Source organism: Mesocricetus auratus, unplaced genomic scaffold (genome assembly GCF_017639785.1).
Source record: "Mesocricetus auratus isolate SY011 unplaced genomic scaffold, BCM_Maur_2.0 Super-Scaffold_100003, whole genome shotgun sequence".
Taxonomy (NCBI): domain Eukaryota; kingdom Metazoa; phylum Chordata; class Mammalia; order Rodentia; family Cricetidae; genus Mesocricetus; species Mesocricetus auratus.
Genome location: NW_024429188.1, coordinates 8,298,562 through 8,311,373, shown reverse-complemented (window position 1 = coordinate 8,311,373; position 12,812 = coordinate 8,298,562). Strand labels below are relative to the sequence as shown.

Genomic DNA, 12,812 nt, shown 5'->3' with positions numbered 1-12,812 from the left:
TCCCTAGACAAAGAACTACAGGCAAATACTGATTGCTAGGAGGACAATTAGCGTCTCACAGGGATGAGCCCCTTTATTTGGTTGCTCAATGCCAAGTGATCAGTTTTGAAATCATATTTATATGTATATTTGTTACATATATGCATGTATGTTCAGAAAAATATACTCAAAGAAAAAGAGGCTATCAATTTAAGAGGGGGCATGCTTTAAAGAAGGATAACTGGAAGGGGATGGAGGAAGAAAGAAATGTAATTAAGTCAACTTCAATAGAAACCTTTCTAAATAAATAAATGAGTGAGTAAATAAGTAAATAAAGAGTAACATTTCTGGGTGTAGGAGGTACATGCCTTTAACCCAGCACTTGAACGGCAGAGGCAGGTAGATCTCTGAGAGTTTGAGGACATCCTGGTCTACATAGCAAGTTCTAGGCCAGTCAACACTACAAGGTGAGATACTGTCTCACCACCCCCACCCAAAAAGAAAAAAAAAAACACGATTTGACATTAATATGGCTTGCTAAATTAATATCCCTCAATGAGCACATAATGTATATAGTGTTCTCTATTGTCCCATGTGCCTCCCCCCCCCCCAAAAAAAAAACTATGGTACATAATCCTCTGTCTGAAGGTAGGGTATAGAAATACGATGACTTCTGGGCTGGAGAGATATCTCAGCAGTTAAGAGCACTGGCTGCGCTTCCAGAGGACCTGAGTTCAATTCCCAGTAACCACATAGTGACTCACAATCATCTGTAATGAGATCTAGTGCCCTCTTCTGGCACACAGACAGAACACTCTTCTATATATATATAGTAAATAAACAAATCTTAAAAAAAAAAAAGATGACTTCTACTTTATGAGCAGAAAGGAACAAATTAAGCACAAAGAGCAGACATAAAAAGTATAGTACAGCCGGGCGTTGGTGGCGCACGCCTTTAATCCCAGCACTCGGGAGGCAGAGGCAGGCGGATCTCTGTGAGTTCGAGGCCAGCCTGGTCTACAAAGTGAGTTCCAGGACAGCCTCCAAAGCTACAGAGAAACCCTGTCTCGAAAAACAAAAAACAAAAAAAAAACACAAACAAACAAACAAACAAAAAAAACAAGAGAAAGTATAACAGTGTACATGGTTTCAGTCAGCAAGCAGCAGGCTTTCTATCCCAGAGGCCCATAGGTGGCAAGAAAAGTACTCACATCAGGCTGTAGTCTCTTTGCCCGTCGTCCATAACTGTTGAACTTGGAAGGCTGTACAGACTGTCGGAGGGGGATGCTGTGGGGTTTATATTCCTTGTCTTTCTCCTCATTATCAAATGGACGTGTGTTACACTGCTAGAGATAAGTAAAGAGTAAGGACCAGGGTATGGAATTTCAGCCCCCAAGTAACACCTTCCTTTCACCTTCATCCACTGGTCAAAGTTGTGGCCTATACCCATGTGGCCTATATCCCTGACCAACACCAATAGCTCTTTATCACCAATAGGTCTTTATCACTAGCCCCTTATATACTTTGGGAATTCCTTCTCCTTTTCTTTTTTTTTTTTTTTTTTTTTTTTTTTGGTTTTTTGAGACAGGGTTTCCCTGTATTGTTTTGGAGGCTGTCCTGGAACTCGCTCTGTAGACCAGGCTGGCCTCGAACTCACAGAGATCCACCTGCCTCTGCCTCCCGAGTGCTGGGATTAAAGGGGTGCGCCACCACCGCCTGGCCTCCTTTTCTTTTTAACATTTACATATTTGTGTGTGTCTATGTTATGTGTGTGGCATTCATGCCACAGTGAGTATGTGAATGTTAGAGGATAACCCCTGGAAGTCAGTTTTCTCTATCATGTGCATTCCAGGTCGAACTCATGTCACCAGTCTTGGAAGCAAGCATCTTAACCCAATGAGTCATCTTCCTGCCACTGACAAGGCTTTTCCTTCCTTTTTTCCCCCCTCTGGTGGTACTAAACCCAGGGGTTCTACAGATAACTAACTATAGGACTTTGACAATAGACACTATAAAAACAAAAAACAAAAAAGCATTACTAGGAAAGGGTAAAGTCTACTTTCCCAGTATCCAGTCCATGGAACTAGTCCTATTAAGAGTAGTAATATAGGTGCTGGAGACATGGCTGGAGCTGGAAAGATGGCTCAGAGGTTAAAAGCACTGGTTGCTCTTTCAGAGGTCCTAAGTTCAATTCCCAGCAAAGACATGGAGGCTCACAGCCGTCAGTAATGAGATCTGGTGCCCTCTTCTGGCATGCAGGCAGAACAACACTGTATACATAAAAAATAAATCTTAAAATAAAAGTTAAGAGTAGTAGTTTGTGGTGGTACACATTGGTAATCTTAGCACTTGAGAAAAAAAAAACAGGATTAAGAGTTTAAGGCCAAGGGACCATCAAGATGGTTTAATGGGTATCTGCTGTCAAGCCTGAGAATCTCTGTTCAATCCCAAGGACCCACATGGTAGAAGAGAATGAAGTCCTGAAAATTATCTTCTGACCTCCACATGCATGTATACGCACATCATAAATTATTTTCTAAAGTTCAAGGTAGGAATCTGAGGACAAAGCCAGAGTTTGAACCCCAATATTGCTTAAACTTAGCATGGTAGGGCATGCCTGTAATCTCAGTGACCCAGAAGGTGGAAACAGGAGAATCAAGAGTTCAAACTCATCTTTGCCTACAAATTTTGAGATCAGCTTAGGCTATAGGAGGATCCTGTTTCAAAAGAAAATAAAAAAGAATCTGGCTGGGCGGTGGTGGTGCACGCCTTTAACCCCAGTACTCGGGAAACAGGCAGGTGGATGTCTGAATTCGAGACCAGCCTGGTCTACAAGAGCTAGTTCCAGGACAGTCTCCAAAGCCACAGAGAAACCATGTGTTGAAAAAAGAATGTAAGACAATAGGGCATGGCAGTTGAAATATCCTACTTATTAGTCACCTCTGGACTCCCCACCAAAAAAGAGTTTTAAGTGCAGTCTGAGCTACATGGTAAGTGGAATAGCTGCATGGTAAATTCTTTTTTTTAAAATCTGTTCTATGTTTTTTTAAGGTTTTTATTTTATTTTTTATTTATTATATATAGTGTTCTGCCTGCATGCCAGAAAAGGACACCAGATCTCATTGTAGATAGCTGTGAGCCATCATGTGGTTGCTGGGAATTGAACTCAGGACCTCTGGAAGAACAATCAATGCTCTTAACCACTGAGTCATCTCTCCAGCCCGCTACATGGTAAATTCTAAGCCAGCCTGCCACATATCAAGACCCCATGCCAAATAGAAATAAACAATAGTTTTTAAAAGCAAACAAAAAAAGTGTGCCAATATGTGCCTGGGGATAAAGACTTTCTTACACCACCACAACCTGGCATCCTTACCACAAGGTTGGCTCCAGACTGGTACATTTCATAGGGATAAACAATGCGTTCATAGTGAGAGCGTAGCAGGGAACCGATGTTTTTCCCAGGTGGGTAGTTGAGGCGTTGGGCCACACGGGCCCATCGACGGTCCTTGCAGATAGTTTCATAACCACCTTCTTCCACCACAATCTGAAAGGAAGAGCAAGAAGGGACATGGTGCACTGTGTGTGTGAACACGCAGAAGCAAGCCTACAGAAAGGGTAAGGAAGACAACTGCAGCCTCTCACTTCACTAGGAGCCGCCCCTTCTCCCGATCTCCAACTGCTACGAGAGGTGGGAAGACATATACTGGGGTGCTACCAGTCTATCCTTCCATTACAGCCCAGAGACCCAACATCCAAACCAAAAGGGGTCCTAGAGTAACAAGGGTTTATATTGAGATAGGGTTGGAGAATATTTGAAAAACTGTTCTTACTTTGCTGAGGCTATAGAGGTCCAAGATCCGTCGTTCTACATTGGGAATCTTTAAGGAAGAGCCCTGGATCTCCCAGAATTTGGCAATCTGGTCCAAATAGTTCAGTTTCACTCTTGTCTGGGCCTGAAGAAGAAATGGCTCAAAGACACTGGCCACCTCCTACCACCACCCATCCATTACCACCAACACTCCATCCCACCCACGCTCCCCACTCCGCAGGGACCCATCTTCTGGCTCCCAGTGGAATGAGCTCTGGGCTCTCGACAGTGCTTGGCCCCACCGTTCTCTCATCTTCCAGAAGGTCATAATAGTCTTTATACATATTCTCTTCATTCTGGCAAGGTTATTTGTGTGTTATTATCTCTTGTACAGATGAAGAAAAGGGGCCAGAAGAGTTAAGTCACATAACATGCACTAAGACACTAAATATCAAATAACTCTAAGCTTAGCTTTCTTTCTGCTACGACTGATTTGCTGCATTTGAGCATCTGAGCACACTCACTGCAGCCCCATATGCTTTTATCAGTGAGAATCCTTGAGGGGCTAAGAACACCACCTTCTATGTGAACCCTTACCTTTCCAAATTTGGCCTCATCCCGGCTCCTCCTTCCCCTCATTAATTAGCATGAACTCTCTAGAAGACCTGCCCTTGTCCAGTGCTAAGTAATACCTGACCACAGCTATACCAGCTACAGACCTAGTCAGATTTATTTCTCCAAGAACTCATACTACTTACAACAGATTACTCTGGTTCTGACTGGAACAATATCTAGACTGAGTTTAGGGCAGCAGTTCTTTTGTTGTTGTTGTTTTTTTTTTTTTTTTTTGGCTTTTCAAGACAGGGTTTCTCTGTGGCTTTGGAGGCTGGCTTGGAACTAGCTTCTGTAGACCAGGTTGGTCTTGAACTCACAGAGATCCACCTGCCTCTGCCTCCCAAATGCTGGGATTAAAGGCGTGCGCCGCCGCCGCCGCCGCCGCCACCACCACCACCACCACCATCACCACTACCGCCGCCGCCCGGCCAGGGCAGCAGTTATTAATAGGAACAATTTTGTGCTCCATATTCGTCCACACACAAGTACCCCATGACCAAAATAAAGAAATGAATGAATAAATCTGATCCAAATTGTCAATAGTGCCAATGATGAAGATTTCTGGTCTCAAAAACATGCAAACTTTAGGGTATTGGTATGCACCTGGACTCAATATACATATTAATGGGAAGGAGTGGGAAAAGAACATGTACCTAACTTGTATCTTTTATGGGAAACTCCAGGACCTTGCCTATATGTCAAACTTTAGGATACCCACTGTCTCATCCCAGGGCATTCTCAAGCTCCAGTGAAAAATACTACCTGTCCGGGGCCCAGACTTCCTGTACAGAAGAAAAAGAAGAGGGAAAAGTCTACCTGCCTGACCCCTGTCCATGTCTCTAACCATTCTAGCCTCTGACACAGACCAGTTCTTGTGTTGATTGTGCTCTTCAACCCCACAATCCACTATACCAAGTATCAAAGAGGAAGTAGGAAGCACAAAGCCATGGATTTTATATGAGGTCACACTGAGCTGGGCAAGGAAGAGGTTTCAGTCAGCCACACAGCTACCTTTTGTTGACCCAGGTAGGGTCGGTATTGACAGGGAAAATTCATAAGTGGAAAAGTTTTGTGAGAAAAGAACATCTCCAGCCTTTGGGCTATATTAAAAATGTGGCTGGGAGGCAGTCTCTCATGCCCTCAATCCTATGGGGGGAGAGGGGCACAGAGGCAGGTGGAGCTCTGTGAGTTCAAGATCAGACTGTTCTACATAGTGAGTTTGAGAACAACCCAGGGCTACACAGAGAAACCGTCTTGAAAAGTCAAAAAAAAAAAAAAGTGATTTGTCCCTGCCCTTACACCTGGTGCTTCAAAGCTTTTTTTTTTTTTTTTTTTTTTTGTTTTGTTTTGTTTTGTTTTTTCCGAGACAGGGTTTCTCTGTATTGATTTGGAGGTCAAAGCTTCTTTTATGTCCTGAGCACACTTAACCCTCTCCAAACCCCATCATCAGCCACAAAACTCACCTCCAGCTCATTCAACCTCTGGATTCGAGGAGTAAATCTGAAGTTGTCCACTTCCACAGCAAAGGGCGGCTGCCAATCCTAGGAGAATAGAAAAGGGAAAAGAACTTGGGTTATCCCACTTTAATGCAAGATCAGAGGACACCTAAAGCAGCTCAATGCTCCATTAATACTTCCTAAAACTTGTAGACACCTTAGCTCCATCAACCTGGCAAACATCCAAATGGAGCCACTCCCAACTTTCCCCAGGACTTAAAACAGTACACAAGAGCACTTCAGGACCATCTGCAAAGCCTCATGTACATGCCCTGCTAAACTTTTATGTTTTTCCCAACAGTAAAGTGCTAGGATTTTGTTTTTGTTTTAATTTTCTTTTTTTTTTAAATATTTTATTTATTGTGTATACAGCCTTCTGCCTGCAGGCCAGCAGAGGGTACCAGATCTCATTCAAGGTGGTGGTGAGCCACCATATGGTTGCCGGGAATTGAACTCAGGACCTCTGGAAGAACAGTCAGTGCTCTTAACTGCTGAGCCATCTCTCCAGCCCCAAGTGCTAGGATTTTGAAAAATATAAAAAGCTCAAATAAGTTAACCACAAACCTTCCATATACCCACACCATCACCCTTCTCTAGGCAAGACACATAGCCCAGAGTTCTGGCAAACCACACAGGACCTATAGTCAAAAGACCTGGGTTCGTGTTGTAGCTCTACTAGTTAGTAGCTACAAGATCTTATCTTTCTGAATCTGTTTTCTTTCTTTTTTTTTTTTTTTTTTTTTTGGTTTTTCCAGACTGGGTTTCTCTGCATTGCTTTGGAGCCTGTCCTGGAACTCACTCTGTAGACCAGACTGGCCTCAAACTCACAGAGATCCACCTGCCTCTGCCTCCCGAGTGCTGGGATTAAAAGCTTATCTGTAAGGTGGGCACATGAATTCTGGCCCTGGCTTCCTCACAAGACATTGATCTCTAAGTCTGATCCCACCAGTGAATACCCATGCAGGGTAGCTCAGCTCTGCTTCTGGCAGGGATTAGCAGTTTAGGCTGTCGATATCTATTCTCTCACTCAAAGAGTCACAGAAGACACTGCAGGGAAGATCAAGGAACAAGCATCCACATCTCTTACTCACTCACCAGGTCTGAAAGGCTTCCTGTGGATCCTCTCTCATATACTTGGCTGATATAAGAGGCAGGGAAGGAAGTCTGGGAGTGGGAAGCCCAACAGTTGTGGCAAAAAAATGCAAGGATTTATGGAGGGGAAGCCAAGAAAAATTAATGAAAGCAAGGAAAGCTTTACCATGCCAAGTTGGAGCTTTTTCTGTTCTATCCAAAGGATAACTATGAAGACCTTCCTTCCCAACAGCCTCATGAATACTTCCCCAGACAGTCCTCTTTCCTGGAACTCTGTTGTGCAGGAAGTGGTAAAAAGACCCTAGAATAACCTAGATCAATGTCTTCATTTTACAAATGGGGAATGTAAGACCCAGAGAAGAAATTACAAGCTAGTTAGCAACAGAACCAACACTAGAACCCACATCCTCTGATCACGGGTTCTTTGCACTACACCAAGCTACCAGCATTCATACACACAGGTAATACATAAAGGAATGGGAAAGGAGAAAGAAGGCTGTTGTGCTCTTTTGCATGCGTGCTCTCTTAGAAAAGGAACCAGAGGATTCACATTTGCAAGTACACATGTTCTTCCCCAACCCGCAGTAGTAAAAAGAAAGCGCCTGAGGTCAAGTAAAGCAGGAGAGAAAAAAAACTAGACAAGTCCAGTGGACTTCCCCATACCCTCACACCTTCCACCAGACTACAACACTCCCATCAGCACAGATAACCCAGACAGAAAAGTGCTCAAACCCAAAACTCCAGTACCCCTTTTTCCTGCTCAGCCAAGTTCTAAAGAATTGGTACAACATCAAGCACCTGACAGGTGAGTGCAGAGCTGAAATCCTAAAGCAGAAGCTATAGATGCAACAGATGGGGAAGGTCCAGCAAACCTGTCATCTTCAGTCCCGTACTAGTACAATGCTCAGGATAATGGCATTTAGAATACTGTGACAAACAGGATGGCTATCCAATTCAAGAAGTTGTGATGCTCCCATATTGTCCATTCATCCAAGTCAAGTGTAGCAGTAGTCAAATGCTCTGAAATTCAAACCCTAAACCACCCCTCTAAGACAAACTCCAATACCTACTCACACACAGGTTTGCATTCTGGGCCCAATCATTACTTGGGTGAGTAATTCAAGTCCCAAATAGAAGAAAGCCAGATGCTTTAGGGCCTAAAGGTGGCTTAAGGAGTGGGGGTGGGGGGCATACAAAATCATCAACAACAATAAAAACAGTCAGTTCTCTTGGCCTGGAAAGAAGTATGCTATTGGAGCAGGGAAAAGAAGCCTACCAAAGGACAGTCCCCTGTGGCCACACACACCATGGATATGTCATTCCTTCCACCTTGGTCTCCCAAAGCAGGGTAATAATGGCCAACCTTCCCAAAAGCCCAAGGGAGAAAAAGGGAAATTCGGATCTCAATTATCCCCATGTCAGACATGCCTCTCCTGGCTACTTCAAGGAATTTTCCTTAAGGCAATCCAAGAGTCCAACCTTTCTGCTGACCTCCTGGCCTGTTACTACCACAGAAAAGCATCCTCAGACACCTGTGGCCAAGCTCCAACAAGGAAGAAATTAAAATTTGCTCACCCAACACTTCCTAGACTCTAGGGCCTAGAGGATCCAGCTAAAATGAGCCAGTGGAAGGGCACCAAAAACATTAAGATGGATAAGGAGACCTGTGGTGCTCTCCTCCAGCCTGAACCACCTCCTCAGAAATAACATCGTTGCAGGCAAACTCAATCCAGCCTACCAAATCCCACGTGGTCACTAAACATTGGTCATTTTCTCCTTCAGTGTCGGCGAGGCAGCAGCTTGTCCTAGCCTCTGGAAAACTTCTGGTCTAGTCAGAACTAGTACCAAAGATACGGTCTTTTTTGCTGACATTTCAGAACCAAAGGAGATGTCCATAGCTCCGCTCTGTTTCTGGGAACCGAAGAAAACCTTATCTTATATAAGGATCACCTACATACTGGGCCAGAGGAAAAGTAGAAATCTTCGGAGAAGGGCATACCACGTGAACTGGTCTAGATTTCTCTATAGGAAGTCTGTGGAGACCATGTGCAGGAAAGTTCTGACTGAAAAAACGGAACAATTTCCTAAACCCATCTCTGATGAGCCAGAAAGAGAACCCACTGTGAGAATGACTTCCTGACTGATCCATCAGGCCAGGGTATTATCATAGATGAAGTGGCCTGACAGGGTGTGAGTACACATGAGTCAACACACATAGGAGCAAACCAATGACCACATCAAGCACCTTCAGAGTCACAGTAATTACCACTTAGCAGAGTGTACTATGTTACCTAGTTTAATCTAATTACTCCCAGCACCCAGTTCACAGGCTCAGAGATAACTTTACATGCCCAAGGTCATACAGATGCTAACCTTCTAAGTAGTTTTAAATTCAGATGTCTCCCTTTAAAGACGTAAGGTTTCCACTACACCACACAGCCTGCCTTAAAGGACAGAGCAGTAGTCATTACTTTGTATAATAGCCTTGATCTAGCTGAGGTAAAGGAACTAAGAGATGTACTCTCCGTGCCTCCCTGAGAACTCTCCCCGGCCCACTGAGCATCTGTGTATTGTACCAAGAACAAGTCTCATGAACAGGGTGGGAGTGGGCTCAAAGCCCAGGTCACTTTCACGCCACAAACCGAGAGAAGCCCTGACCCCAGCACCCTTTCTCCGATTCACGAGGCATCCAAAAGATCCCAGCCAATCCATCGTCCCACACCTGCTGCCTTCCGCCCCGGGCTTCACCACCGGCTACCCTGATCCACCCACAAGCTCGCCGCTGGCGACCATCAGCTCCCGGCCTTACCGCAGGTGGGCGGATCTTGCAAATGCCGGACTTCTCCGCGATGGGTCTGATTTTCGCGATGTAGCCAAGAGGGTCTCGGAACTCGGCCCAGCTAGGCTCGAACACCGGGCACTCCGGCGGCGGTAGGAAATCGTCGGACCCCAGCTCCATGGTGGGCCCGAGGACTGGGCCAGAGATCGGGAGGGCTCAGACCGCCCTTAAGGACTCATGGCGCCGCCGCTGTCTGGAACCGAGGCACTTCTCGGAGTCTAGGCCCTAAGCAAGACGGCCACCGCCCGTCAAGGGCCTGGGGGGGGCGGGTGCCGTGCTCTAAAAGTCTCAGGCTGAGGTTCCTATTACCGGACCTTAATCCCGTTTCGTTTCTTCCACACCCTACCGCTGCCTCCCAACTATTGCAGCCGCTGCTACTACAGTTAAGTCCCAGTCGCCGCAGGTTTCATCGCCGCCACCGCCATCTTGGTTTGTCAGCGTCTCCTCCCCCTGCTCCGTACCTCACCACAACAAACCAGATCCTTCCGCGAGATGTCTCTCCGAGTTTTGTTTACTTTGAGTTAGAATAAACCCTAGGAAGCCTTCATTCTGTGGTTACTGAAATAAATCGGGTGATATATGCCCCTTATTCGGGAGTAGTTAGTTAAAAGTATTTACAAGACTGAGAGAAAATAGTCCAGATCACTGGCGGAGGAACAAAATTGTAATTTGTTTGCCGGATCCTTTTACCGGATGGACCAGCGGTGCACGTTTAAAGGCCAGTGGTGCGCATGCGCAGTCTTTAGACAAACCGGAAGAGGAGCTAGTGTCCCTAGGAGGTGGGCCGGAGCTGGTACGCGCCCATGCGCGCTCGTACACACTCGCGCACGCGCACGCGCACGCACACACCCTAGATCCCAAGCAGGTTTTCGGCTCCTCCCCAATGTCCTTTGCTTCTTCTCCCAGATCTTTTCTGTGTGAACCACGGAAGGCGGCGATTTCGAGGAATCTCCACCCCCTTCCGGCTGCTCCACCCGCCTCCTCTGGGCCCGCAGCTGGGGGAAGACTAACCAGACTTACATCTCTGGGATTTTTGTTGTTGTTTTATTTTATTTTGTTTTTAAAGGAAAGCAGGAAACTCCCCACTCCTTAGAGAATGTGGATTTTTAGAAGCTTTAGTCCCTCTTAGAGTAAAAATATGTTGTTTACCCCAACATCATAGGCCATCAGCGTTTTAATGAATGTTATCAGCTGGTCTGTGTGCATCATAACTGTATAAACACAGTGTGTGTATACTTTTGTGATAACTACTGCTACAAAAAAAAAGCCTGGGTGTTTACATTTTTGTTCATTCCATGTATATGCACCACATGTGTGCCTGGTACCAGTGGAGGTCAGAAGAGGATGTCCAATTCCCTGGAACTGGAGTTATAGATGATTGAGAACCACCATGTGAGTGCTAGAAACGTAATGTAGATCCTCTGAAAGGGTAACAAGTGCTCTTAACCACTGAACCATCTCCCCAACACATTTTTATATTTTAACTATTAGATGTTTAAGCAGCAGTGCATTTCCACCAGTGACTTCTGTGTAAGACACCTGTTTGCCAATTTGTGAGCCTGTAGTGTACTGCTTTTCAACCATTTACATACATATAGCTTGTAATTATTCTGGATAGCTGTTGTAATATGCATTTTTGTACATCTACCATGTGCAGGTTCCTTAAGCTGTTTCTCCATAGGTTCATCGGTGGCAACTAGTACTTTAGAGCTGGAGATGTAGCTCAGTGGTAGACATTTGGCTAGCATATGCAAGGCCCTGGATTCAACTCATACATAGCACCACACACATAAAAAGTACTTGCGGGGGTGACATATATCTGTATTTGGGGATCGTCTGAATTATTCCATCAGGTGTGTACCTATATGCACAGACTGTATGTCACTACTTGAGTACTTGTGCGCATGCCAATTAAATTTGTCTTCTCCCATCAGATTGAATTAATTAATTGAATTAATTAATCGAAGGGGCCCTCAGTACGTTGTATAGCTAGCAATAAATGTTGAGTAAACAAAAGAAAAATGAATGCATAACAGCTTATATTGACTGAAAATAATGTAAACTCTTTGCAAACATTTCTTGTATACTATAAAGCATCTACCATGGCTTGAATGTGTTTAAAGAGAAGTGTTACTCACCCTCTAGTTAACTGTTCCTAATCACATACAGACACAAACTAAGTAGATTCTACTTCAGGAATGAGCTTAGCCCATTCTAGCAGAAGGAGGAAGCTACACAGGGAGAAGTTCACATCCTGCAGTCGCACAGACCTGCCTTCTCATTTCTCTAGCTCTGCTATTTTCTAGTCCTAACTGAAAGTGAAATGAGGATGAAAATGCCTGCCTTGCAGAATTGTTCTATAGTACCTGGCACATGGCAGTCCCTCGGTTATTTGGTAGTTATTTGTTTGTTTCTTAGAGTCAGCATGCCATTACAAAGTAAAGCTCACTGCAGATCACACTGTTGTTGCAGTGTGGTGGCTCATGCCAGCACTCCTAAATCAAGGCAGAAGAACTGACTTTCCAAGCCAACCTGAACTACATATGAAGTTCCAGCCAGCCTGAGCTTCGAGGGCCTGTTTCAGAATAAAAGAATATCCCTTGTGCCCAACTAACATTTTCATTTCTTTTTCATTTGTTGTTTGGGGGGTTTGTTTTGTTTTTGAGACTGGGTCTGACTATGTAACCCTAGCTGGCTTGGAACTCACTATACAAACCAGGTTGGCCTCAAACTCAGAAAGATCCTCCTACCTAATTGGGATTACAAGCATGCATGAGCCAACACATCTGGCAACAGCCTTGGGAAAAATGTAAGACAAGTTTCCATTCTGTGGAAGAGGAATCAAGTTCTAGAAAGACTTAACAACTTGCCAGTGTTGCAGAAGTTCCAGATTTCTGGTCAAACGTTTTTCCTATCATTTGCCCTACTTAGATAGATTTGTTCACCAGGTAAGATGGCTCAGCAGTTGAGAGCATTTGCT

General features: G+C 44.7%; 1 protein-coding gene across 6 annotated transcripts in view; it reads right to left on the bottom strand.

Moving 5' to 3' along the window:
- Positions 1–10,298, bottom strand: part of Kdm5c (lysine demethylase 5C) — a 37,994-nt gene extending 27,696 nt beyond the window's left edge. For 2 of the 6 annotated variants that reach the window (XM_040744016.1, XM_040744019.1), the window contains exons 1-5: positions 9,803–10,296; positions 5,869–5,946; positions 3,813–3,935; positions 3,356–3,526; positions 1,191–1,325 (exon numbers count right to left, since the gene is read on the bottom strand). In XM_040744016.1, the coding sequence (XP_040599950.1) occupies positions 1,191–1,325; positions 3,356–3,526; positions 3,813–3,935; positions 5,869–5,946; positions 9,803–9,952 (657 nt within the window). In that variant the 5' untranslated portion in view covers positions 9,953–10,296. Of the gene's footprint in view, positions 1–1,190; positions 1,326–3,355; positions 3,527–3,812; positions 3,936–5,868; positions 5,947–9,802 lie in introns of all 6 variants that reach the window. The other 4 variants (XM_040744018.1, XM_040744020.1, XM_040744022.1 and 1 more) reach the window with 3 other exon arrangements.
- Between the last annotated feature and the right edge of the window lie 2,514 nt (positions 10,299–12,812).